Source organism: Dipodomys spectabilis, unplaced genomic scaffold (genome assembly GCF_019054845.1).
Source record: "Dipodomys spectabilis isolate Male_0828 unplaced genomic scaffold, ASM1905484v1 ptg000076l, whole genome shotgun sequence".
NCBI lineage: Eukaryota > Metazoa > Chordata > Mammalia > Rodentia > Heteromyidae > Dipodomys > Dipodomys spectabilis.
In genome coordinates, this window is record NW_024870753.1 from 8,462,777 (window position 1) to 8,489,581 (window position 26,805).

General features: G+C 50.1%; 1 protein-coding gene across 2 annotated transcripts in view; it reads left to right on the forward strand.

Annotated features, from left to right (window-relative positions):
- The window catches only part of Sorl1 (sortilin related receptor 1), a 114,858-nt gene that overhangs the window by 32,664 nt on the left and 55,389 nt on the right, over positions 1–26,805 (forward strand). For both annotated transcript variants that reach the window (XM_042682700.1, XM_042682701.1), the window contains exons 6-16: positions 982–1,162; positions 7,744–7,845; positions 8,848–9,017; positions 12,839–13,031; positions 14,035–14,152; positions 14,342–14,415; positions 17,276–17,364; positions 22,165–22,343; positions 24,319–24,505; positions 25,344–25,472; positions 25,820–25,905. In XM_042682700.1, the coding sequence (XP_042538634.1) occupies positions 982–1,162; positions 7,744–7,845; positions 8,848–9,017; positions 12,839–13,031; positions 14,035–14,152; positions 14,342–14,415; positions 17,276–17,364; positions 22,165–22,343; positions 24,319–24,505; positions 25,344–25,472; positions 25,820–25,905 (1,508 nt within the window). The remainder of the gene's footprint in view (positions 1–981; positions 1,163–7,743; positions 7,846–8,847; positions 9,018–12,838; positions 13,032–14,034; positions 14,153–14,341; positions 14,416–17,275; positions 17,365–22,164; positions 22,344–24,318; positions 24,506–25,343; positions 25,473–25,819; positions 25,906–26,805) is intronic.

Here is a 26,805-nt window from a genome sequence, read left to right on the forward strand (position 1 = left end):
GGGCCTCGGCCTGCCCTGCACACGCTCCGGGAGGGCTCTGAGGCAGAGAACAGGAAGTGTCTGTGGGTGAGACCAGGAAGCTGGGAGACAAGATGGTGGCCAAGAATAAGACCTTGTAGGCGGAGCGGAGCCTGGAAATGGATCACGCATGTGGACTGGGGAGTGGAGCTGGGATGAGAGTCACAGTTCCTGGCTTCCTCTTTTGGCTCAAGGAAGGAATAATAGAACTGAACTCATCTCAAAATATCTCAAGGAGGGTTCCTTCCTTAAAGAAAGAAAAAAAAAACCTAGCAGCCTACTTGGAATTTGCATATCCTCTAGGCTACAGGAAGTACTTTAATCAGTGCTTCTAATTGTGGTGAAGAGCACACGCCACTACCCACCCACACAGAGCATCTGATGATGCAGAATAGCTTTCTCCCACATTGGGTGCCCAGGCTGCTGCTTCTCCACTGTCGTGCTCAAGTCCAGATTCGAGGACAGAAGTCAAGCCTTCCCTGGTCATGAAAAAGTGACCCCTGTCAGTCTGCATTCATCTTCTTCCTTCCTCTCTTCTGGGTGGAGGGGGCAGTCAGAGTGGAACCCTTGGGACAGAGGAGGCTTGGAGGCTTGGCGGCCCTGCATGTGGGCTTCTCTCTGCTGAGCTTCATAACTTGAGCCCAGAAACCCCGCCTGCTTGCAGCAGTCCATGGTGTATCCATCAGGAAGCTGCTCACCCTGTGCCCCTTACCACGCAGCGTCTCACGGGCAGGGCCAGCGCGTGCTTTGTGCTGAGCCCAGGGTGCTTTGGGAGCCACAGGCGTGTAAGACACCTTGCCAGTGGCCGGTCCTCTCCTGAAGGAAGGTGTCTCAAGCACGGATGGTACCGTGGATAGCTTGCATCAGGGAGCCCCTGAGTTCTCTTCAATCGTCCCCACATCCAATCCTCCATGCGTCTCATGATTGAATACGGGGGTGGTAATGGCACCTTTTTCCCTTCAGGGGAATCGACCCCTATGACAAGCCAAACACCATCTACATTGAACGGCACGAGCCTGCGGGCTACTCCACTGTGCTCCGCAGTACAGACTTCTTCCAGTCCCGGGAAAACCAGGAAGTGGTCCTGGAAGGAGTGAGAGACTTCCAGCTTCGGGACAAGTATATGTTTGCTACAAAGGTGGTGGTAAGTGGAGTACACACACTGCTCTCACGGGACAGGCCGTTGGAAGGTTTGGCAGCCCCATACTCCCTGTGAATTTGTCTAAGCAGAGGGGCTGGGGAGATGCTGGGTGGTCCCTGGAGTAGAAAGTTTAGGATAAATACTCAAAGTGCCTGTAGACTCTGAATACAGAAAGGAAGGATGGACATAATAATAAAGAATAATAAGGAGTGGATGATGATGATGATGATGATTTGTGTGTGCAGGTACTGGGGCTTGAACTTGGAGTTTTATGCTCTTGCTTAACTTTTTCACTCAAGGCTGGGGCTCTACCACCTGAGCTGCACTTACATTTGTGGCTTTTTGCTAGTTAACTGGACACAAGAGTCCTGCCTGGTCTGTCCTAGAACCATGAACCTCAGATCTCCGCCTCCTGAGTCGCTAGGATTGTAAGTGTGGGCTATCTCCGCATGGCGGCTTTTTTCTTGTAACCCTACTGCATGGTGTCTTTTAAATTTAGACCGATTTCTTTGGGATTTTTCAGCACAAGTGTTTATGGCCAATAGGTTATGGAGTCCCTGGCCAGTGGAATTAATACGCAAAGCAAAGCAGTAACTAGGCTTCCGGCTGTCAGGCAGCCAACTCTCAGCCTTCAGGAGAGCCATCCCTTTGAGCGGCTGTGTTGGAGCCAGATGTTGTAAATGGAGGGCTTGCGCACGTGAAGGCAGAGCCGCTCATCTGCTCTATCACACAGCCTGTGTCAGCCACCGCCGTCTAGAGCCTGCTGGGTCCCCGGCCCTGGGAGCTCCAGGCTTGCTTTCTGAGGGCTGGTCAGCCTTCTTTGAAAGGAGCAGGAGGCCGCCTCCCTTCCCCTCGCTGCTGACCTGAGAGGCTGCAATCTTCCCCGTTCTTGTTTATTTCTGTGATTGGAAGCAGGCCAAGCAGAAGCAGCTAAACCCTGTTGTAGGATGCGAGGTTAGGGTACGGGAACATCCCTCCCATGTTCCCCACCAAGCAGGGAAGGGTCGGGAGGAGAGGCACACACAGGCCTCCCTGAAGGCCAGAGGCTTTTCCCATCACTTACTTTCCAAAGTGTGTTCGAAAACTACTGAGCTCTCAGGCTGTTTGCATTGAACTGTCGATATTAGCTCACTCCCTTCCTGCTTTGCCTGTCATTTTCTAACACACACACATGCACACACACATGTGTGTGCGCACACAGAGAGCCTAGGAACACACACACACACACACACACAATTCAAGCATACGTGAATTGCCTTGTGGAGGACGCAGAGATGAGAACACAGGTGGAAATAGGGTTGAAGCATTGGTACCTGTGACCTTGAGATTGAGTCACCTTGACTTCTATTGTCTAAAAATGTTATCTTCCACTCTCTAGCGGGCCCAGGCCTTTTTTTGTTTGTTTGTTTGCGTCCCTTGGGCCTGAGTTCCATAGTTTTATTTCCTGACCCAGTGACTGGTTTTGCTTGCGTTTGGGTCTGAGGTGGATGGAGACGGTGCGTTTCTCTCACCCTGCCGTTCCCAGATCTCACAGCCACGGCTACAAGTCACGTCCTTGTTGGAGCGTTCAGTGCCTCCCTGACAGTGTAACAGCTCTGTCTATGGTGCAGATGCAGCTGATTTCCTGGTCAAGGGTACGGTCTACCTGGGTTTTCTCTGATGTAGCCCCTGGCACCTGGCACAACATGTGGTGTGCATAGCAGGCGTGTGGTCGGATTGAGTCCATGCCACCTCTGCCGACCTCACTTCAAAAGCTCAGCCTAGTAGATTGACACCATTTTGATGGGAGGGTATAACACTCCACGGTCACCTGACAGTCACCATCCAGCTCTTGGCAGCAGAGTTGTGGTCACGCGCTGGCTCTCCCTCCTACACATGTCCCGGACTCCGCAGCCCCAGGTCGCTGGTGAAGCCGAGGCTCTGGGTAAGGCCCCCCGGGCGTGGCTGGTGGCATGGCACAGGTGCGCTTGTTACAGAGGCAAGTTGCAGGCAGGTTGCTCTCCCCGCCCCCGTCCCCATGCTTCGCAGGGGACAGAGGAAACACCAGAGTCTGAGCAACTGCCCTGAGGCCTTCGGTTTCTGGAAGTGTCACTAAGAGGCAATTATGCAGTTCCCAAAGGATGGCGGAAGAAACTCCACTGGCATCGGGTCATAAAACAGTGTTTTCCTCCTTTTTATTACATTAGACGACCAAGCCGCAAGAATAAATGAAATTTGCCTTGGTCCGTTAACTCTCCCCGTAGGAGAGAGTGTCGCCTTTATTCCGGGGCCTTCTTCCTTCCCAGGCTGTCTGGGCTTGGGGAGCTCCCACTAGATGGCACATTAAACAGATCCAAATCAAATTTGGAAAATAAAGGAAGGAACTAATTTTAAAGCCACCGACAAAGTTGGTTTGGAGTGATTAACCCTTTCGTTTCCTTCCAGCGCCAGGAATGATTAGCATCCTTTGCAAATTTCTCAGTCCGTGTAGGGACGGCCACCTGGTGGCCGAGTCTTCAGAACCGCCTGTGCCCTGCTGTTCTGGCACTGGGGCTCATGTGAGCTTTGTATCTGATGACCTTTGATTTATTTCCTTATTCCAAGTTTACGTCTTTCCCTTGTTATTTGACATGAAGTTCACGCATTTGTCTTAGTGGCCTCTATCAAAATCATAGCACCATCAAATTCCGTGGTCAGCTAATCTGGTAACTTGCAACTGTTAGAGTCTTTCTGGTGGATGACAGTCCGTTTGAGGGGAGCGAGGGTTAGTTAGTCCCCCGGGTCCCACTCACAGAGTTTGGCACAAGCCAGATGCAGACATCTCTTGCATTGACGTGTATCAGTAAGCAAGGTTTACCTGTGGGCATTGTGAAACTTCCTCTTTTTCCTTACAGGACAGGCTTTGTGTGATGTAGACCTGGTGCTGCAGAACAGGCAACTGGCAAACAATGGCCCGACACCTGCTTTTGTAAATAAAGTTTCATTGGATCATAGCCATCCTGCTTGGTTCACATGTGTTCTTTGGCTGCTTTCCTGCAGGATTGCATGGTCTTACAAAGCCAACTTGGACCTGGATGCCCTTGAATCCCCCCTCCCCCCAAGGAGCTGGGATTAGATACAAGGGCTGGTTTCATCTTTTTATAGTTAATTTATATTTTTAATCTATACTTTTTTTTTCTTGCTGGGCCTGGGGCATGAACTCAGGGCCTGTGCACCGTCCCTGAGGCTCTTAGGCTCAAGGCTAGCACTCTTATCACTTGAGTCAGAGCACCACCTCCAGATTTTTCTGAGTAGTTTATTGGAGATTGAGTCTCATAGACTTCCCTGTCCAGGATGGCTTTGAACTGAGATCCTCAGATTGCAGCCTCCTGAGTAGCCAGGATTATAGGCATGAGCCACGGGTGCCTGGCTATTTCGACTTTTTATAAAAGACATACGAGTTGCAAATTTATTCTGCCATTCTGCGTACTATGGTTTCTCTTTTTTGATATCTTTTTTGGCACAAAAGTTTTTAATTTGGGTGAATTTCCAGTTTACCTATTTTTCTTCTGCTTATGCTCTTGGTGTCTTTTCTCTCTCCCTCTCCCTCCTTCTCTCCCTCTCCCTCTCCTTCTCTCCCTCTCCCTCTCCTTCTCTTTCTCTCTCTCTCTCTCTCTCTCTCTTTCCATCCCTTCTTTCTCTCTTTGCGGTGCTGGGGATAGAACTCAGGTCCTGTCCAATACCAGGCAAGCCCTCAGCCCCCTTTTTTTCCCCCGGTTTGTTTTGGTAAGTCCAGTCTACAGTTCTCCAGATCTGTCTACCTCAGACATTTAAAGTAGTATGGAGGCTCCTTAGATCAAAATACCTACTCCCTGCTTTTTGTAGGTTGCTGGTTTTTTTTTATTTTTTTCCCACCCTTGGTTCAGTGGATTTCCTGTGAAGAAAGCCTGCCTTTGTAAAGATTGCATTCATTGTGGTGTGTCTCAACATTGAAGCGCACTGACTGATTTGATAGTTTCTTAAATGCTTCCACCCAGTAAGTCCCTCTGCCTCCCCTGATGGCCTTGGGTGTCTTGAGGTTGACTTCTAGTGCTGCAAGCCGGCCTGGTGTCACTTCCTGCTTATGCAGAGCCTCACGTCAGCTGGAGATGAGGAGTGGACTCTTCTCCCTCTCTCAGTCCCTCTCTCTTGAGCATGTGTTTGCCCATGTAGCTTCAGGAATCTTTCAGAATGTATCAACCAAAGCCTCTTCGTTGTATCTCCTCCAGTTTTTCTTTTACAGTCTTAAAGTTAATTTAAAAAAACTCTAAGTAGTCGTGCAAGGGGTTTCAACTCAACCTATGAGTTTATGACTACAGTGCATCTTGACCAGTGCCACCCCTCTCCCAGCCCCACCCCTCCCCTCCAGTTACCTGATTGCGTTTTCACACAGGTACATTGAATATGATCTGTATCCTCTCACCTTTCCTCTCTCCAAGTGCTTCTCTTTTAAGCTTTTGTGCCCAAACTGCTGGTGTTGCCAGTGGCAAGCTGGAAGTTGAGCATTTGCCAACTGCCAGTCTTTACTTTGTGTAAACACACTGGGAAGCACTGGAGAGCTGGGCTGGTGGTGGAGGGTAAGACCTGAAGATTGAGTTTTGCCACGAACTACCAGACCGGTGAAGGAGCAAGCAGGTTCCTAACAGTGCGGTTGATGGGAGTTCCAGCCCAGTAGTTGACTGCTGTTCTGCTCAGCTGTGAGGCTGGTTGGAGTCCCGGTGTCCGAGAGGAAAGGAGCCTCAGGTGCGGGGAGGGCAGGCCGGGCACAGCGCAGACTGTTGCTGTGAAGATGGGCGTGTATGTGACGGACAGCAGCCATCACCCAGAGGTGCCCTGGGAGGGCATCTGTACTGTTTTATGAACATGGTTTGCTTTTATAATAGCAGTGAAAGAAAACCCAACCCACAAAACATCTCTGGGGGTCACTGACGAACATTTCTAATGCAAATTGCAGCCAGTCCCGCGTTTAATTGCTGATCATTGCTAGTATTTTCTTGGAGGTAATTCAATAATACGATGACTCTTTAAAACTACTTAAGGAGTGAACCTGAATTGCCCTGGCTTAGGAAGAATTTTTCTGGAAGGTATTGACATACATAGGTGCATTTTGAATTATTTTTTTGTTGGTTCATTTGGTATTTTGTGATTTTTGTATTTATAGAGTCAGAGTAGTCTTGAATATATTTTTTTAAGGGATAAGGACATTATTAAGCTTATTTTATTGAAAATTTATTGAAGACTGATTTAAAAGATATATGATACAATTATAGATATACATTATTATATATTTAAAGGAAAACATAAACCATACTAGGAAGAAAAGCTAAATTCTCTCAAAATATCTACAAATATATGGTAGTTTTAAAGTAAAAGAAACACTTTACAAAGGGTGTGCTACGTTTTATTTATTTACTTTTTAAAATCTTGAACATATTCTTAATTCTCAGCCCTCCCGGAAGTAATTAGTAAGAACTTTGAGCTAATGTTGGGCTTTTTGGTGGTGGTGAAAAACTCTCTTCTTCTCACCTTCCCAGGTGAGCCATGGCACCTCTGGCCATTTTGGTTGTTTTAGAGCGGGTCTTAAAGCTTTTTGCCTGGGCTGGCCTTGAACCATGATCTTCCTATCTCTTTCTCCTGCATAGCTGAGATTACAGGCATGTGCCACCATGCCCAGTGTTTTATTTTTTGAGTTTTTTTCTCCCCATATTGTTCTCAGACTGCAATCGTTCTGCTCTCTGCCTCCTGAACAGCTGAAATTATAGGTATAAACCATTGAGCCTGGCCAAGAAGTACCCTTTTTAAGCAATACAGTTAGAGGTAGTGAAAATAAATAGGTGAACTATATGTATTTCATTGATATCTGCATAGTCATAAAGATTTATATGCATATAGGATGATTTAAATCAATTATCTGTTATTAAAATCTCATTGCTTTAATGAGGGCTTTGGGAACTTATATATACACCAAATGTGCTATTGTAATAGAGTTATCATTTCCTATAGCTTCATAGAAGCTACTAACACAGTTTTCGGGGTACCATTTTGGAAAAGCAGGCTTTTATAATTCTGTACCTAGCTTCTTTCAAATTCCTTCGTTTATTCCTTGCTGGTACCAGGACTTGAACTCACAACCTCATGCTCCCTTGGCTTTCTTGCCCACAGCTGGTACTCTGCCACTTGAACCATGCCTCCAGCCAAACTTTTTGTTGGTTATTTTGGGGATGGAGTCTTGCCCAGACTGGCTTCAAATCTTGATCTTCTAGATCTCAGCTTCCTAAGTAGCTAGGATGAGAGGTATAGAGCTACTAGTACCTGGCTCGCTCCCATTTCTCTTTACTTCTCAGCAGCCTGCAGTGCTCAGTCCCAGGCCTAGGTTCTCTTCATCCGGTTGCCACGCAGTACTTAGTATCTGCTCAGGATGAAGTGGCCCAGCTCAGCTGTCCAGGGACGGCACACCGTGAAGCAGGGATGTACCGTCTCAGCCTCTGCTGTGTGTCTGCAGCGGCCCCGCTCTTTGCTTCTTCCGCTGTGTTTTGAGTGGGTATCGCAAGGCACAATTGATTTTCCTTCTCCCTCTTTCTTGGCAGCATCTCCTGGGCAGTCAGCAGCCATCTTCTGTCCAGCTCTGGGTCTCTTTTGGCCGGAAGCCCATGCGAGCCGCCCAGTTTGTCACAAGGCATCCTATTAATGTGAGTGACATCTGCTGGAGGGGGGGGGCGGAGGTTGGGGGCAGGGTGTCGCGCAGATGGCCTGCTGGGGTAGCTTCCCTGAAGTCGCTCTCTGGAGAGAACTCTGGAGAGAGCTATTATACTGGGGTGTGTTGGTTCCTTGTTGCCCACTTCACCGTTTGAAGTGGTGCTGAACAGGAGCCTTAATTTGCTTTAAGTGGAATAGGATTGGCAGAGAAGTTGGAGCCTGGGAGGAGCCCGTGGCTTGGCCGGGTATTGCTGCCGCCACGGGAAGTTTGTACGTAGTGCTTCCTTGTTGAGCACTTGCTTTGTTTCTCACAGCTAGGTAGGTTCTGAAATGACTTGGCTTCTGCCTTGCAGAAACAGGTTGAAGCCACCAGGAGCAGAGGAGAGGAAGCATGCACAGTCACGTGCCTGGGTGTGTGACGTTAGACAGACCACAATGTTTGATGGGATTCTTGGGCTGGTGATGATGGGGGCTGGGGGGAGGGATTGACACCAGGAAGGAGGTTGCATAGGAGGCCTGATTTGTTGGGTTAGCAGCTCAGAGAGGTCGCGTGATGGAGAACCCTCGTGCCAGTGAGTCTCTGTGGGTTTTACCTCCCTTTAGACACCTTAGGGGAAAGGAAAGGAAAAGGAAGTGCATGCTCATCAAAATAAAAGGCCTCACAGGCATAAAAAGAGGCCTCTCGTGAAAGGAAGAGCAGAAAGGGAAGGCTATTACCTCTAAAAGAGGTTTTTAGGTCATTTATGGAGTTCGGAGGCCTGTTCTTTCTTTGTGCTCTGTTTGCTCACAAGGGGCCCGGCCTGGCTGCATAGAGGCCTCAGACACCACAGGGCAAAGCCACCCGCGCCGCTCTGCCCGGGCTGGGGCTCTCTGAGGCCTTTCTGTCCACTTCCGGTACGGAGACATTTGGAAGCCGTTGCTTTCCGTTGCACAGGAAAGCTTCACCGGGCTTGACTGTTTTCTGACTTACATATTCTTGGCTTTTGATTCCAAAGGAGTATTACATTGCGGATGCCTCTGAGGACCAGGTGTTCGTGTGTGTCAGTCACAGTAACAACCGCACCAACCTGTACATCTCAGAAGCAGAGGGGCTGAAGTTCTCCCTGTCCCTGGAGAACGTGCTGTATTACAGCCCGGGAGGGGCTGGCAGCGACAGCTTGGTGAGGTAAGGAGACAGCCTTCTTAGGTCACGGGGTGTCAGCTGGCTGGCACTCGGAGCTCACTCAGGAGGCCGAGACCTGAGGATCGTGGTTTGAAGCCAGCCTGGTCAGAAATGTCTGCGAGACTCTTATCTCCAATTAAGCCCCCAAAAGCTGGAAGTAGAGCTGTGGCTCAAATGGTAGGGCAACAGTCTTGACTGAAAAAGCGAAGAGACAGCATCCAGACCCTGAGTTCAAGTCCCAGTATATTCTCCCTCCCTTCCTCCCTCCCTCCTCCCTCTCTCTCTCTCTCTCTCTCTCTCTCACACACACACACACACACACACAGAGCAACAGTCTCTCTGTGCTGAGCTCTCCACCATCAGCTACTTGGGTGGGCTTACCTAAAGCACATCCTCCGTCTCACTGCCTGGAAATGGCTGCAGTTGAATTGGTCCAGGGTCTGATCAGGTTGGAATTACTGAAAAAAGCTCCCCAGCAATTCCTCTGTGCAATCAAGACTAAGAGCGGCTATTCTACGTGACATTTAGGGTCACGGCTACTCTGCTAAGCACTCCCTGGGTTACCTTCACTGAGTCATCTGCTGGTGTGGTCTCTGAGCTCTGGGAAGGAGCTTGGAAGATAGCAGCCTGTCAGGCAGCTGGCATGTGTGGCCAGTCACTGCCTCCAAGTGACTTGGGTTAATTGACACCATTATTCTCTCTCTTAAAGTTAACATGGTGCTTTGTAGAGAAACGACGCCCCAGCGACACCATTATCTACCTGTTAGGACTTGCATAGAGCTGTTTTGTGGTCCTAGCCCTGAGTGCTCTTTGAGAGCCCCACCAGCATGGGCCGGGGAGGAGTCAGGGGTTTGGGAAGAACAAGGAGGTGTTTCAGGTGGTTTGCAGCTGGAAATCTATATGTTCCAGACCTGAGTGGCAAGTATGGCAGTGAGGACGTTCACTCTGCTTTTGGAAGAAGGTGCTTTTCCACCTTCTTGTTTTGCTTCCCTCCCCTTTGGAGGTGTTACTTAACAGTCAGCGTAACAGTTGAAAATGGAGCCATTTGTCGGCGTTGGGTCCGCCGACGGTGTGGTGGGACCACATCTCTGTGTACTTCTAGAACGTTGTCCTTTCCCCAGGAGAGAACCCCAACCCTGTGGCCGGTGACTCCCCACTCTCCCCTCCTTCCAGGCCCTGGCAGCCGCCGTTTTCCATCACTGTAGACTTGCCTTTTCTGGAGAGTCTATATAAATGAAACCAACAGAAGTAGGTGACCTTCTGTGTCTGCTTCGTGACTCCCTTAGTTCGTGTTTTCAAGGTTCATCCATGTGCAGCATAGGCTGGCACCTCCCTCATTTGCCTGGATGAATAATCTTCCCTTTACCTTGTTTAGTGATTTTTAGGATCTCCTGGCCTTTCATTGACTGTCTGTCCCCCTTGGAAACCCTCTGGCTGCGGGTGGAAGAGGGGGAAGCTCTCCAAACATTTCTTTGTCTTCCCCATTTATCAGGACACCATTCAGGCGAGTTTCTCATGGTGAGGGCCAGTAGGAGCCGGGAGCTGGGGGACAGGCCCCCAGGCAGCAGTGAGCTCAGAGTTATGACCGGAGGGCTGGTTCACCCACATAGAAAACCCTTTGTGTGTGACAACCTTTCTTCCAGCCCTGCCTGAGTGTGCATTCTCATTAAGAAATTGAAAATAGATTCGCATCAAGAGTCATAGGCCAACATTTTGCTTGGCTTTTCCCTCAGATTTTATCACAGGACTGCGGGAGGCCAGATGTGGTCAGCTAAATGGTCATCTGCCCCTCAATCTCAGATGAAACAGGATATGGGTGAACTAGCAGATGACATGAGCTGGCTGATTTCAAATCCACTTGTGTGGTATTTGAAGTGAGCTGTTCTCTGAACTACCCAGGAAAGTGTGGTGCTAAAGGACTGGCTCTTATTTCCTCAGAGAAATGACAAAAATCCAAAAGAAAAACCAAACCCCCAAACCTCTTAATAGAGGGCTTTCCCGGCATTCTGGGATGTGCTGTGTAGAAACCTTAGGGAAAGCTGTACTTAGCCCTAGGACCCTTTGGAGGAACCAATTTGCTGATGACATGTCAGGTCCGTAGGGGTGACTTTCAGAGGGGCACTGGCTGAGGTGCTGGGAATGGCTGGCAATGTGTGGAGTTTTCACTGAGCATGTCTGAAAGGTACACGGTGAGCTGCTTGGCAAGTCTCGACTCAGGGCTTTCCGGGAAGAAGGGGTGCTCTGATGTGGGCTGGCGAGGTTAGGATGGAAGAAAATGCAGGGGCAAGAATGAGAGAGGGAGAGAGAGCTGAGGGTGAGTTGAGTTGCTTCAGGGAAGGTCGAGGGGAGGAATGAAAGGATGGACCCAGACTAAAACAGAGTGAATGACAGGCATCTCCTCGGAAGCCAAAGATAAAGCGCTAGGACTAGGAGCACAGGGAGGAGACATGGCTTGTTGGACAGAAACTCAGGCCTGTCAGGTGTGGGAGGGAAGCCAGTGAGCCCCACCGTGCAGATTTCATGGTGACAGGTTCAAGGACAGGCAAACAGAGCTGGAGGGCCAGGGACCCTCAGCTGATTCCCAGAGAAGAATCTAAAAATGGCTGAAAGACAGCCCAGGGTGCCTACATCAGAGAATGTGGTCTCAACTTGACATCTACTCAGGATTTTGCCATCTTGCTGCAGCGGCTCTGTTGGTGCTGTTTCTCTTTCCTACCTCAGATCTTGTAGCCTGCGTCTCCCATCTCTGGTGGCAAGCAATCGTCTAGTTTAGGCCAATGAAGGGAAAAGCGGTTTTCTACTTCATTGTGTAGCTCCACTGGCTCAGCACCTCTGAAATAGAGGGCACAGTTCCAATTTAAAAAGCTGCGACCGAGCCATGGAGACAGAGCTCGCTTGTGTTTGTAGTGGGTGAACCATTCCCACCCAAAACTCTCCTCCAGGGAAATCAGTTTCCCAATGTAGCAGCCAGAGCCTGGGAGGGCCTTCTTTTCTGCCTTCCTTCTAACAAGCAAAGCTTCAGGCTTTCTAGAACAATTCTACAGTATTACCTATTGTAATTACGTGTTGTACCTTTGGAAAGTCAGTCATCAGATGCTGTTGGGCTTTTGGGCAGAGAACTACTGGCATCTGTACATCCGGGTGTTGAAAGTACCCCTGGTGGCAAGAGATTTGCTGTATACATACGTATGTGTTCTAACGGTATCTGTGTAACCTCCGGCCATATTTCTAGCATAGTGCTATTATCCTGCCAGTATGACTCTCTCTTTCCTGTTGATCAAGGTTTCTTGAAGAGGATTTGCATTCATTTAAATAGTGAAGAAATAGCTGTGACTCCTCTGTCCATGTGGAAAATGAGTGTCTGCCTCATTCTAAACCTGATGGGAGTTGTTGAGCAGATACTCATCCTGATTCTTGAAACTAAATCACTTACTTTTTAAAAAGAGAGCACATCATCTGACCATCCAAAGGAACAGTAGAGCCCAGGCCTTAGCCAACACGTTAAATGAAAGTACACATACAAAAGGCCACATCTTGCATGACTCCATTTATGTGAAATATTCAGACTAGGCATAGCCATAGAGACAGAACAGACATCAGTCTAGTGTTGCTAGGAAGGGAAGGAAAGACAGACAGTGTCTGCCAGCGAAGAGAATACTCAAGTACCAGATAGCGGAGCTAGCCATGCAGTGATCTTTGGGAATGTCCTTACTGCCTGTGAATGGTACACTTGATAAAGGATAAATTTCATGTTCTGCTTGATACACAAAACACCAAGCAAATGTCAGCACAGGTTTGTAGACATCTGTTTTCTTTTATTACAGGTATTTTGCAAACGAGCCGTTTGCTGACTTTCACCGCGTAGAAGGGCTGCAAGGGGTCTACATCGCCACGCTCATCAACGGCTCTATGAATGAGGAGAACTTGCGGTCCGTCATTACCTTTGACAAAGGGGGAACCTGGGAGTTTCTTCAGGCTCCGGCCTTCACAGGATATGGAGAGAAAATCGATTGTGAGGTACAGAAGCTTTGATCTAGTCAGCCTTTTATTTTCATTTTTGTGCCGGTATGGGGGCTTGAACTTGGCCGGGACACTGCCCCTTAACTTTAGCTCTCAAGACGGGCATTGTGCCACTTGAGCCATAGCTTTACTGCTGGAATTTTGGTGGGTCATTGGAGATGAGAGTCTCACTGACTTCCCCGCACGGGCTGGCTCTGAACTGCCAGGTCTGAGCTTCCTGAATAGCCAGGGTTTCAGTAGTGAGCCACGGAGGCCAGGTCTGTGGTTTAACTCTCTTGTTACAGTTATTACACAGACAGAGTTTCCCTGTTGAGAGCTATGAACACACACACACACATAAACTTGAACGGTCATTTTCTGACCTCCAATTGCAGAAGCCTTGTGCTGGAGGCTTGCAGAACATTTAAAACCTGTGCCCAGGTGATGGTGGCCGGCTTTAACGTCTTGAAGCCTTGTCCTGTTCACCTGCATCTCCCTGCAAATGTAGACACTCCCTTTAAGGATTTACTGTGACTCCTTTGGTGTCCCTGTCTCATAGAGCGTCATCTGGGAGCTTATCCGGGAGACTTTATGACTTATTTCTTATTCTCCTGACAGAATTGCGGGAATCTTATTTGAGACACATCTGTACTGATTTAGAGAATACCACGACATCATTTCATTTCTCTTTACCTGCGAGTTACTTGGGGAGCTGTCTGTGTGCGGTGGGGTGAGGGGTACTTGACATCGACTCACAGTTGTTATTTCCCAGGAGTCTTGGGACTTTTAAGTTATTTTCCTCTTTTTGTCGGCAGCAGACGTCTGTGTAGGTTCCGACGATCCCTTCTGTCTCAGAGGGCGCAGAGGTGGCTGGGCTGCACCTCAGCTTTCCTCCAGGCCCCGGGTTCTGGCTGTGGGTCTGGCACAGACCCCTGGCGGGCTCTTCACACAGGCTTCTGGGTTTGAGGAAGAGCGAGGCACGTGCCACATGCCGACCCAGCCTGGAACTTTCTTCCCGTAGCTTTCCCAGGGCTGTTCCCTGCACCTGGCCCAGCGCCTCAGTCAGCTGCTCAACCTCCAGCTGCGCAGGATGCCCATCCTGTCCAAGGAGTCGGCGCCGGGGCTCATCATCGCCACCGGTACGTGCGCACGCTCTGCCTGTCCTCCCAGCGCCCTCCGCACACCGGTGGCCAGCCACACGGCCAGTCGAGATTGCGCTCTGCCCTCCATGCCCTCTTCAGTCTCGGCTGCTCCTCACTACCCAGAATGCCTGCTTGGACGAGGTCCTCCGGCATCATCTAAACATAGCTCTCCCTCTTGCGCTTTAGGGTCAGTGGGAAAGAACTTGGCCAGCAAGACCAACGTGTACATCTCCAGCAGTGCCGGAGCCAGGTGGCGAGAGGTCAGCCCGCCCTGGGAGCTTGTCTCTGTGAGATCCAGTCTGTGTGGTGGTGACTCTGGTAGAGATCTGTGATGCCTAATAAGGGGGGACCCAGCCCCACACGCAAAAGCCAGCGGTGCTGATTCGTATTCACACTTGAGAAAGCGATTCGTGACTTTGCCAAAATAAGACTTTAAATAAAAAAACATCTTACCTCTCTTTCTTCCCTTCTTCCCTCCCTTCCTTCCTCCCTCCCTCCCTTCCTTCCTTCCTTCCTTCCTTCCTTCCTTCCTTCCTTCCTTCCTTCCTTCCTTCCTTCCTTCCTTCCTTCCTTCCCTTTCTCTTCCTTCCTTTTTCCCTTCCTTCCTCCCTCCCTCCCTTCCTCTTCCTCTCTCCCTCCTTCCTTTCTTGCCTGCCTGCCTGCCTTCCCTCCCTCCCTCCTTCCTTCCTTTGCTTTCTTTTTCTTTCTCTTTTTCTTTCTCTCAATCCCTCCCTCCCTCTCTTTCTTCCCTCCCTCTCCTCCTCTTTCTCCCTCTCTCCCTCTCTCCCTCTCTCTCCTTTCTCTCTCTCTCTCTCTCTCTTTCTTTCTTTCTTACCTGAGCCAATTTTCCAAGAGTATGTTTCCTGAGGGCAAAGGCAAATGTCTTTTTTGTTAGTTTCTTTACCTACCTAGGACCTGACAGTGCTTGGTGTGCTGCAAGTGCTTAGTGAACGTGTGCCGGGCGTCTCAGGGAGCTGCGGGATGGTTGTGGTGGTGTCAGGTCTGAAGCTGGTCACTGGCTCTGCTTTTCTGTGTAATCCTGACCTTGTGCTCAGGCTGGACAGGCTCTTTGATCTCCTTCCTGTGATGGGCACTTTGATCTCCTTTGTGTTTGGAGAGAGGAGACTGTTTCTGCCTCGAGGTGGCACAGCTCCTTCTGATCCTCAGCTGCCCATGGCAGTTCTGAAGGCACAGCCAGTTACCTCCTCGCAAGAGGCTAGCGTAGCTTCAGCCTTGGGCATTTAAGAAATCCCGAACCTGGGGGAAAAAAGTGTTTCTCTCCAGCTTCCTGTGTGGCTTACAAGGCCAAAGGAAGCCCATCTGGCTTTGTTCTGTAGAAGTTGCTGTCTGTGGAGCCCTGGAGGATGCGAGGGGCAGGAAGAATAGGACTGAGCTGAAATCTGGACAGGAGTGTGGGGAGAACAGCCAGCAGACACCACCCCTTCCTTACTGGGGAGCGCAGTCTGCACACGTAATATTTATATGCGAAATACATAACGCAGGAAGAAAACCTGTTCGTTTTTTGGCAGGGCATAGAGATGATTCTGCATCTAATTTCGTATGGTCAGACTTAACCATTCATCCAAATGAAGAGTGAGGGACCTAGATCCTCTCTCTGTGTGTGTGTGTGTGTGTGTGTGTGTGTGTGTGTGTGAGAGAGAGAGAGAGAGAGAGAGAGAGAGATAACACGAGTCCATATTTAAGAGAAAGAAGCAATAAGGCCAGAACAGTCCAAAAAGTACATGTGTTGGGAATTTCAGGTCATGCTGTCCTGCTCCAAAAGATGAAGCAGCCGCCTCCCCAGCCCTGGAGCTGACAGCGCTCCCGTGGAGCCTGGGTGTTCTTTCTGCAGAGTGCTGCGGTCTGATTGTACCTTCTGTTTGTGGTATAATCTGGGATCTGCGCCTCTGCAAGTGATTTCCTCTGGGTGGAAAGCTGTGTCTGCTCATCCACTAAGGGTGGTGTGTGCTGGCCATGGCCAGGGCAGCGGTCAGGGCCTCCCTCCAGGTGTGAGCCCCCTAATGCCTGCCAAGAAGCAGCCTTGTGTGCGATGACCTTATCCTGGGAACTAGCAGGGAAGGAACTGGAACCGTGACTGTACCTAAGAGGCAGCCTTGGCTTCAGAGGCTCCGTCGGGGGCTTGTGCCAGGTGGGGTCAGAGGAAGAGGAGGCAGGGTGGAGCGCACAGAATACGCCCAGGGACCCTGGTAACAACCCCTCCCGGTTCTCCCTCTCCTAATGAGTTGTGCGAATTCCCTGCTCTTCAGAATGTCTCTCGCGACGTCGGTGGGGCACAGGGATGCACACTGTGTGTGTATGAAGTGTGCTTCGTTGGATAAGAGTATGAGAGTACAGTCAATGTGTGTGTGTGAAGCTTTCAATCTAGGAGTTGAACTCTTCCCTCCCACATTTCAGAGAGCAAGCGCCCCCAATACCTCTCACAGAAGGTCTCTGGTGCAGCGTCCTCTCTCCCTGGGATTCCCCCACTGCAGGTTATTACTGGGCATTGCTTGGATTGTACATGAGCGGACTCTTTTGCCTGGCTTCTTTCTGTCACTCACCACAGGCGATGTTAAGTTCATCCACGTTTCATGTGTCCATGGTTCCTTACTTCTTCACTTGAGTTATGTTCATAGTTCTTAGTTGTACTTAATAGGAAGGATGAGCTGGAAAGAGCGTGTAGGGTTGTAGTGGAAGCAGAACTCTAGTTGGTTACTATTTACTTACTTACTCTTTGATGGGCTAGGACTTCATGCATTCTCTTTACAACCCAAGCCCCAGTTGGTCAATGTTGAATCGCTGGTCTTGGGTTCGAGTCCCACCTCTACTATATAGCCTGCCTTGTTTCTTTGGCGGGGGTGGAGGTGGGGGGGTGGGGGGTGGGGAGATGGGGATGAGAACTTACTCTGCCTCCTCCCAGGAGTGTGAAGACTGGATGAGATGATGGATGGGAATGTGTTGTGTCAACCGAAAAATGGTATTCAAGTGGTCGGCATGGCCACGGTGTGTGTGAACGTACGCATGCATGTCTGTGTGTGTGAACATGGGTGCGCGTGTGTGCATGTGCATGGTTTATGTGTTCCTACAGCAGTGCCATCACCTCTGGTTTTTCCTCTTCAGGCACTTCCTGGACCTCACTACTATACGTGGGGAGACCACGGGGGCATTATCATGGCCATAGCCCAGGGTATGGAAACCAACGAGCTAAAGTAAGTGTCTCTCGGTAAGCCTGTTGACATCACACGTGCACACACACATTCGAACAAGACATTTGCCTATGTGACGCGAGGTGCGTCTTCTCGCTCCAGTGCTGGGACTTCTCAGAATCATGCACTCGTTTCTTAGCTGCAGAATGGGCCTAAGAACCTGAACCCAGCCTTTCCATCTCAGAGGGTGCTTTAAGAAACCAGGGAGGTGATTTTAATTGATTTGAAAAACTACAACTCTGTATAAATGCAAAGGCTTAATACTGATGGAAAACCTTAACCAGAGACTCTTTCAACTTGTATTTCTTTCTATCAGTGTGACACAGACGGATTCACTCATAGGATGACTAAATAATGACTAATACAAATGATTCATTGTGCCTGTATGGTAGTTGCAGAATGTATGTAACGTGCTAGCCAGGTAACAATTTGCTATATCCCGTTGAGCCTGGGGTTCTAACAGATAGGGCTAGAAGGGGAATTCAGGGCTGGGACTTATAAAGATGAAGTAACTTGCCCTAGATCTCCCCACGGGTTTGACAAGGTGTTATTGACACTTGAGTGTTCTGGATTATGTCCTCTACGTTTTATATTGTTCTATAAAGCAAGACTGTTAAGTTTTGTTTCTCCTCCAGTCCTAATTTTTTTAAATCAGAATTAGAGATATTGGATAGTTCATGTTGGGTCAGGGCCAGCCGGCACCCTCAGTTCTGCCTGCTTTTGTGCTAAGCAATTAGATGGATTTTTCCAGAAGGCTTTTGTGATCACCTTGTTTAGAGCTAGGAAGAAAGCTTTCTTTGCCTTTGCTCCTTTTTCAATCAGGGCCAGCAGCAAGAGAGAGAGAAAGGTGGGCGATTTGATGAAGAGATCTTAGAAGCTGGGGTTCATTTGGCGTGTGCCGAGCAGCCTGGCCTCAAGCAAAGCACTGGTGTTTCACGTTCCACCTGGCTGTTCTCTGTTCTGGTCAGCGGTTTCTTTAGAGCAAGAGTCACAGAGGAGGCTCTGCTTCCGTGGCACCCACTGGGTTCATGTTTGTATTGGCTTTTGCTCACATAATGACAGTCAAAGCACAGTGCTTCCCAACTGATGCTTAGGTCTGTATTAATTAATAATATGGAACTATCCATTGAACTTCCATTTCACACATTTAGCAAGCAAGCTGGTTCCAGGTTCTGTGTAGCTGAAGATGAACTGGATGTTTAAGCTTTCCATCTTCTGGTTGTAGGACAGAAAAGGAAACAATGTAGGACAGACAAGTGATACAATGATACAATGGCAGTGTTTAGTTCCTTGCCGCGTGTGTGTGTGTGTGTGTGTGTGTGTGTGTGTATATATAGAGGATACACAGGGGACAGAGCCTCTGTGTGTGTGTATGTGTGTGTAGAGGATACACGGGACAGTGCATGTGTGCGTGTGTGTGTGTATGTGTGTGTGTGTGTGTGTGTGTGTGTGTGTCTTGAGGATACACAGGCACAGAACTTGCATTCCTAGGAGCACACACATTTCATTCTTTGTGTGGTTTCAGACTTTAAAATCGATTCTCAATTTTCCTTGTTTAACTTCTCCACAGATTCCATTTGCATTCCACGCTGGCTCCTTTGCAGGAGCTCGCGTGAGCTTAGTCCTCTTACTCCATCTGTCGGTACATCACACATGTGCTCGGGCTGGCTTGCCATGCTACACTAGCCGGCACACATGGGAACAGGAAACGAAGCCGGCTGCCAGAACTCATAAGCCGCCCCCTTCCACTCCAGACATCTCATAATGACTTTGGGGCTGTCAGCTTTGGAGATAATCATCTCAGTCCTGTTCCTCTATTTGCATAGGTCATTTAGAGGTGCTCGATGCGTGGCTCAAATAATTTACAAAGATGAAGATACAGACAGGGTACCTTTTTTGACAGGTATTTCCGTGGCCCAATTACCAGCCTGAGTGTTCCCCAGATCTCTGTAGCCACCTGGCATTTATTGTGTGATTCCCACAGAAGGGTTTTGATTCTCCTGCTGCTCTGAAAAGCAGGCGATAGATAGATGAGGTAGCAACTCTCCAGGATGCCCAGGAGGTAGTGGACACTTGTGTGATTCAGACTTTTTGTTTGTAATCTGCTTCCTCCTTGTAGGCCTCACTTCCCAGTACTTGCTTCTCATTAGCGACATCAAATTATGAATCCTTTGATGGATTCCCCAAAGGATTGAATCGAAATATGAGCCCAGCTCAGAAGGTGCATCCATTGATGAAGACAGAGCCCTCTTGCTCCAAATCAGCTCCTCACTGAGCCCTGCCAGCAGGACTCGAAGCCTCCAATATCTGACCCTTTTTTGAGGATACCTCAGATTTAGACCGGTGACAGGCCACCTCTGATACAACTGCATTTCTGTTGCTCCATCTAGAGCTTAGGGACCCTTCTCAGTCTGCTGTAGTGATCTCTCTGTCCCCTGAGCCTCATAGCATGTATTGGCTGTCATTCGACATTGATCTTATTCTAAATCCTTTGCTTTTTAGTTGCCTTTTTCTATTATATTTCTGAAGTCCTCAACTCATTAGCAAGGCTTGCTTTTGTAGACAAGTTCCTATCCATCTTACTGATTGATTGATGAGCTACTAGGTCATGTATACTTAGTCTGAGATGCTTTTTGGTTTTGTTTTGTGTCCCTCCCCCCCCCCCCCCCCATTTATAAAACCTGGTAAACTGATTTATAAAACCGGAAGGGATCTGGGTAGAGTGCCATTTGCACATCTCCAGAGAGCTCCACTGCTGTTGTGTCTTGTGTAAATGACCACTCCTGAGCACGGGGCTCCCTGCTAGTGTCCACGGCACCGGTGTCTAAGCATCCCCCGCTCCCACGTGAGGAAGCAATGGGAGATGGAGGCCAGGCTGGAACAGAGCCCATTTCTGTTAGGAAGCGTTTCAGGTCAATTACACGAACATTTGTTGAACATCCACAGTGAACCAGATGTTGTGCTCGACACTGAGGCTGCAGGGTGGGAGCTGCAGGGCTCGGGAGCAGCGTCCGCCGCCCTCCCTGCCTGCTGGGGCGCCGTGCGGTTTCTGAGCCAATTAAAGAGAGGGATGGTTTAGAAAAGCCATCTGCGGACCTGAAGCCCATTTTGGAGTAGCGGCGGTCATTTTAATAAGAGGGACAGACTTTCTCTGGAGGTGGTTCACTTAATTGTTTTTGTCTTTCTCTTCCTGGTTCGCACAGGTAACTGAGTTGTTTGTTTGTGATTCTCCACAGAGGCTGTTGCCTTGGCTATTGTTCATTGAAATTGAGGGCAAGAAGTGCAACGCTGTGTCTCGTGGCTGTGTCTGCAGATCTGACACAAGCAAATCAGAGGCTGGGCTGGGGCTTTGCTTATGCATTTATTCCGCGGAGGGTCACCATCCCAGTGTCCTGCCCGGCAGATGAGTGGGGGTGGCTTCTCTTCCTTGCTGGTCATCAGAGATCATCAGAGAAAAGTCTGTTGGGTTTTTTCACCCTGACCCCCAAAAGAACCAAACGCAATTTTCTCAGCTTGATGGTAGGGATGAGATCAATTTCATCTCGGCAGTCTGCCTGGCAGGGTCAGCGAAGATGGATAGTTTGTAATATTTTGGACCTGCTCACAGCATCTTTTCTCCAAGGGGAGTTCTGATTTCTGGGAGTTCTGGGAAACCCCTGAGAGATGTTGTGCAGCAGAGTGGCCGACTTTTCTGGACCTGCGTGCAGCCCTCATTTCCAGAGCGCTGGGGTGGTGCTTACCTCCTCCGTGAGCTCCATGCCTGGGGCTGTCATGACATTGGGACGTGGTTGCAGAAGTCCACGCCGCTCTAGCCTCACCCTGTGTGGCTCTGTCCCTGAAGGTGTAGGGAGCAGGTGCTCCTTAGTAGCCTTTTAACCATTAAGAAGCTAAGGGACAAGGTTGAAATAATGAAAATTCAGCGCCTTGATATTTACCAGGTAGGGGCACTACCATTTGAGCCATGTTCCTAGCCCTTCTTTTTGCTTTAGTTATTTTCCAGATAGGGTCTTTGTGCTTTTTCCCACGGGCCAGCCTCAGACCCATGGCCCCCTGAGTAGCTGGAATCACAGGTGCACCCTACCATACCCAGCTTCTTAATGGAGATGGGGCCTTGATCACTTTTGGGCCTGGTCTGGCTTTGAATTACGACCCTCTGGATGCCCACCCCTCAAGTGGCTGGGGTTGCTGATGCGAGCGACGGTGCGTAGCTCCATCCACTCATTTATGAGTGCACATAGGTTGCTGCCAGTTCTTTGGTAAGAAAGAGCTCAAATCTATTAACCGGATGGGCACAGTGGGCACTTTCTGCAGCAGAAATGCCCTGTGCCTTGACGCACCTTCTTCAGAACCAGCTCAGTGCTGCAGTCAAGGTGTGAGCATCTTGTGGAACATAAGCAGTTGCTTAAGGTTGCACAGGAGTCACCGATTAGAAGTGAGATTAGAGTCCGTGGTGTTGTGCATTCTGTGACTGTTTTTCACGTTCATGAGGTAGCCTGCTAATATAAGGAAAAAATCCTCTCTTTGAGAACCCAAGGGGCGCAGCCTGCTTCCGTCGTTCTATTTCTAGTGTTCAGATTTTCCTAAATTTGGTCTCATGGAGCTCCGTCGGCTGGCTGGGGCTTGAACCCAGGGCCCTGCCCTTCCGTGGAGATGGCCACCGGTGCCTGGGCTTCCTTGCTTTCTGACACAGCTGTAAATGTCCCTCGTGGGACCTGCGGTCGGCTCTTCCCCCTGGGAGCGGACGTTATCGTGACGGGTGACGTGATGGGAAACTTCAGGGCTCCTTTGCCTTGTCTTGGGCAGGTACAGCACCAACGAGGGGGAGACCTGGAAGACGTTCATCTTCTCCGAGCAGCCCGTGTTTGTGTACGGCCTCCTCACAGAGCCGGGGGAGAAGAGCACTGTCTTCACCATCTTCGGCTCCAACAAGGAGAATGTGCACAGCTGGCTCATCCTGCAGGTCAATGCCACGGACGCCTTGGGTGAGCCATGGCCGCCAGGCCCTTCCCTCCCTCCCAGGTCATGGCTGACTTCCTTGTGAGTGCTGAGCATTCTCAGGGGAGCTGGCGAGGTGGGGTGGGGGGAGGATGGCCGTGTACAGGGGAGCAGAGAACACTGGGAGAGCTACTCCTTCCTTCTTAATAATACTTATTCCTTGAATCTCGGTTTCCTAGCAAAGTGCCTGGCAGGTAGCGGATGTAAGCGTGTGTCTGTTACACATGTGAGTGAAATACAGCTTTCCATATTAGCAAGGCCAAGGGAACGTGTTTGGTCACTTGGTTTGCTTCGGGTCTCTCTGACAGCCTGAGGAAATCACCTCAGGAGGAAAGGTTGATTTGGGTTCACAGTTTGACCCTGTTGCTTTGGACCTGTGCTGGGAGCTGAGAAAGAGGTGGGGGAGGGGCTGGATCCCAGCACCCCCGTCAAAGGACACCCCCCCCCCCCCACGCACACAGTACCAATGACACAACCACTAGTTCTTTCCCCGGCCCCTCCCCAGTTCTGTGTGTAAAGGCTCGTCCACTTCACCGAGGTACCACAGGCCGACCCCAGGCCTTTGGCACATCCAACATGCACACTAGTGATGCCTCACCATCTCCAAAGCAGTGTGATGGGGTCCGCTCAGAGCTGTGCAGGGTCAAGGTGCATGCCGCTAGTCAAGACAGGACATGAAAGCAAGCCAGAGGAATGAATGAAGCTCTTCAGTGATCCTCCCCAGGCCCCCGTGTCCCCACGTCCCCATGCCCCACGGCTCCACGCTGTCACCCTGCCCTCCTCCTCTGCTTCAGCTGACACTTGTGGGAGCTCAGGGCGCCCCCTGCGTCCTCCCTCCCACCCCTTGGGTCTCTACGAGGTGGAGTCCTGTTCGCCTGTCAGGGTCTGACACGTTTGCTGTGCTCTCTCCACCCGGAGCCATCTCTTTACTGCTCTGTGCCCGGCACCACGTGCCTTCACTTCGCCTCGGGTTCTGAATTCGTGACTGTCACTCGTCATTGTCACCAGCTAGATAGTGAGTCTCTTAGAGTCAAGGACTTGTCCTGTGCACGGCTTTCTTCCATCTCCTGGAGCAGCCCGGCTGCTGCTCCATCGGTAGGGTTTTCAGAAGTCTTTGCTCCCTAAAGGCCGTTGAATCGACAGTTGTGCGTCCACTTCTGGTAATATTTAATTCTGACTGAAGTTGCACGTGTAAAAAATGTAGAGGATCCCAACAGAGACACAGGCCTCCTCAGCAGTCCCCGCAGCGGGCGCTCTCCTGGCACCTGGGGCGAATGTGCCCACACGCTCACCATCTTTCCACAAGCCTGCCGTATGTCCAGTTAGGGCACACACATTCTTCCGTGTACGACGGATAACCTAGCCCTGGTAACAGCACCTACTTGGGACAGCCCATCCCTCAGTCTCTAGCAGAGAAATGCCTCTGGGTACTGGTTCCTAATAGGAACTGTTGACCCTTCTCCAAGTTTAGGAGTTTGGCTAGTGTGGTGGTATATACCTATAGTCCCCACACTCAGAGGCGAAGGCGGAAGATCGAGCAGGCTATGGCAGCCGGGCCTGATTAGTTGAAACTTGTCACAAGCAAGCAAGACAGTCATTTGGAAGTTTGACTCATGACAAGTTGACTTTCTTCTACCTTGATTTCTCAGGTGAATCTCTGTGTCTCACATGGCACTGTTTCCTTTCTCTGAGCTATTTCTTTCTTGGCAGTACTGGGGTTTGAACTCAGGGCTACATGCTTGCCGAGTGAGCGAGCACTCTACCCGCGTGAGCCACGCCTCCTGCCCTTTAGTGTTGCATTCTTGTGGCTACCTTAGCCCAAAGGAGGCTTGAGACAGCTCCTGATGGCACTCGTCGGGCGGTGCGGGGTACACAGGCAGAGGGGGCTCAACCGTGGGGGTGGGGAGTCGGGAAGCCCCGCGAGGGTCTGGCTCCGAAGTTTGAGGCTGTCTTTTCCCCCAGGGGTTCCCTGCACAGAGAATGACTACAAGCTGTGGTCCCCGTCGGACGAGCGGGGGAATGAGTGTCTGCTGGGACACAAGACGGTTTTCAAGCGGAGGACCCCCCACGCCACCTGCTTTAATGGAGAAGACTTTGACAGGCCCGTGGTCCTGTCCAACTGCTCCTGCACGCGGGAGGACTACGAATGGTTGGTTCTTCCTCAGCAGCCGGGACTTGAGTTACACTGTATCCACAAAGAGCGCCCGCAGCTCCCTCAATAGACAGAACGGTTACTAAACATCTCTGAGGCTCTCAGCTTACTGGAGTGGTTCTCGTCGTGATGCGGCCATAGCTGTTGCTCTAGGGATTTGCACCTCTGGGGTTTATTTCTAGGAGGTTGAACCACAGTGGGACCATGCTGGAGGTTCTTTTGTAGGGAACGCTTCTTCCTTAGGACCCTGTCCTGGTGGGGGCTTACTTTCTTACCTGAAGCGAAGGGGTGCTAGTAAATGTCTTTCCGTCAGGTATCCCAGGGGAGAAGTATCCGTGTGCACAGTTCACTGTGGTAGGAGATGAAAAGGGGCGGAGCCTTACAGGAGGAAACCTTCACAGTGACCACTGGAAAAAAGGGAGGGATGGGATTGGCAATGCTGGAGTCAGGGCTTTCAGACAGCATCAGGCATGTGACTGGGCATTCCAAGGCCATGTAGCTGCAGTGAATTTGGCCAGGTGCTGGGGGCTCACACTGGTAATTCCGGCAGCAACTCAGGAGGCTGAGGTCTGAGGATTATGGTATAAAGCCAGATCTGGGCAGACAAATCCAAGGATTTGTCCGACAAAAAGCCGAAGCAGAGAGGTGGCTTAAGTGGCAGAGTGCCAGCCTTGAGAGAAAAAGCTAAGAGAAAGAATGAGGACCTGATTCAAGCCCGAATGCATGTCTTTAAAGGGACCAAAGGCAAGGGACAGATAGCAGGGTAAAGATCACAGGGCTGGCACCAACGTAGGTGAAATGTGCACAACTGAACCAATGCCAATTTCCTTTTCAGTGATTTTGGTTTCAAGCTGAGTGAAGATTTGTCCTTAGAGGTTTGTGTTCCGGACCCGGAATTTTCTGGAAGGTCCTACTCCCCTCCCGTGCCTTGTCCCGTGGGCTCCACTTACAGGAGAACGAGAGGGTATGCACCGCCCAGCCACCCACTGAGGGCCTGCCCACGGGAAGAGCGAGCCCCGAGACCACCCTGAGTTCTCCCAGTAGCCCGGCAATGTTGACCGGGGTAGTGCAAGCTTCTCCGTAATGCTAGGGGAGCCATCTTCAGAGGAGTTGTCTTCACTACAACATCACACCTACCTAGCCCAGTCATAAGCAGACTCAGCCACCAAGAACCTTCTCTCTAGATCGATGGGGAATTGCGTGGGTAGAGTCTTTTGCCGTGGGTGGGGAAGGAGGTGATAGGTTCCCAGTGGGAGTACCCTGGCCATTGTTCCTCGATATTTCTTGATTTCTCTCTTTGGGGTGTTACAGCTACCGGAAGATTTCTGGGGACACATGCAGTGGAGGAGACGTTGAAGCCCGGCTGGAAGGGGAGCTGGTTCCCTGCCCCCTGGCAGGTAGGACACGGGCTGCTTCCTGTGGACTTCCACCGGTGTCTGCTGTTCTGCTGCGCCATTCTTCCTGCTCACCCCGGGAGGGCCGTGGTGGCACAGATTTCTGCCAGCACTGGCTGGTTCTGGTGGAGCTGCCCTCGGCACCAAATGAGTCACTGAATATACACAGTTACCTTCTGCACAGGCAGCAGGCAGGCAGGTGGGCGGGCGGGCGGGCAGGCAGTGTCTCCACTCACTGCTGGCCCCCGTTGTTTGTCATGCTAAGTTCATTATCCTTTAATTCAATCTTCCATCATTACCAGAGTAATTAACATACCTCACTGTGGAGATGTAAGAACCACTGCTTCAGCAGATTCCTGCAAATGAGCAGATAATATCCACATAACATCCTCGCAAGAGCCGGTTTTGATGAGGGTTTGGGTGAGTGGAGTTTGAGTGATTGCTCTTAAGTGCCTGGAGTACATGCTTTTGTAATAAATATTTCTGCAGATAATTCAGTGAGGGACAAAAACAGTTTATTGGGCGCCTATCAGAACCAGCGGGAAAGGAAAGCTCTTTTTTCTCTTCTGTTAGGAGAAGATAGAACAGTGGATGAAATAGAAAAGTCTGGTTTCAGTGTTGGCCACCCCCTAAATGTCAGAGGAATTAAAGGCAGGAAACAGCAGGCAGGGCAGGCAAATACCCAGAGAGAAAAGATGCTTCATCAGGCTAATGGGGACCGTCATGTCTGCAAAGATGAGGTCATTCAGGCATCTGGAAGGACTTTTAGAAGGCAATAATTTGATAATAATTCTCCTTCCTCCTCCTCCTCCTCCTCCTCCTCCTTCCCCCTTCTCTTCCTCCTTTTCCTCCTCCTCTTCCTCCCCCTCTTCCTCTTTTTCTTCCTCCTCTTCCTTTTCCTTC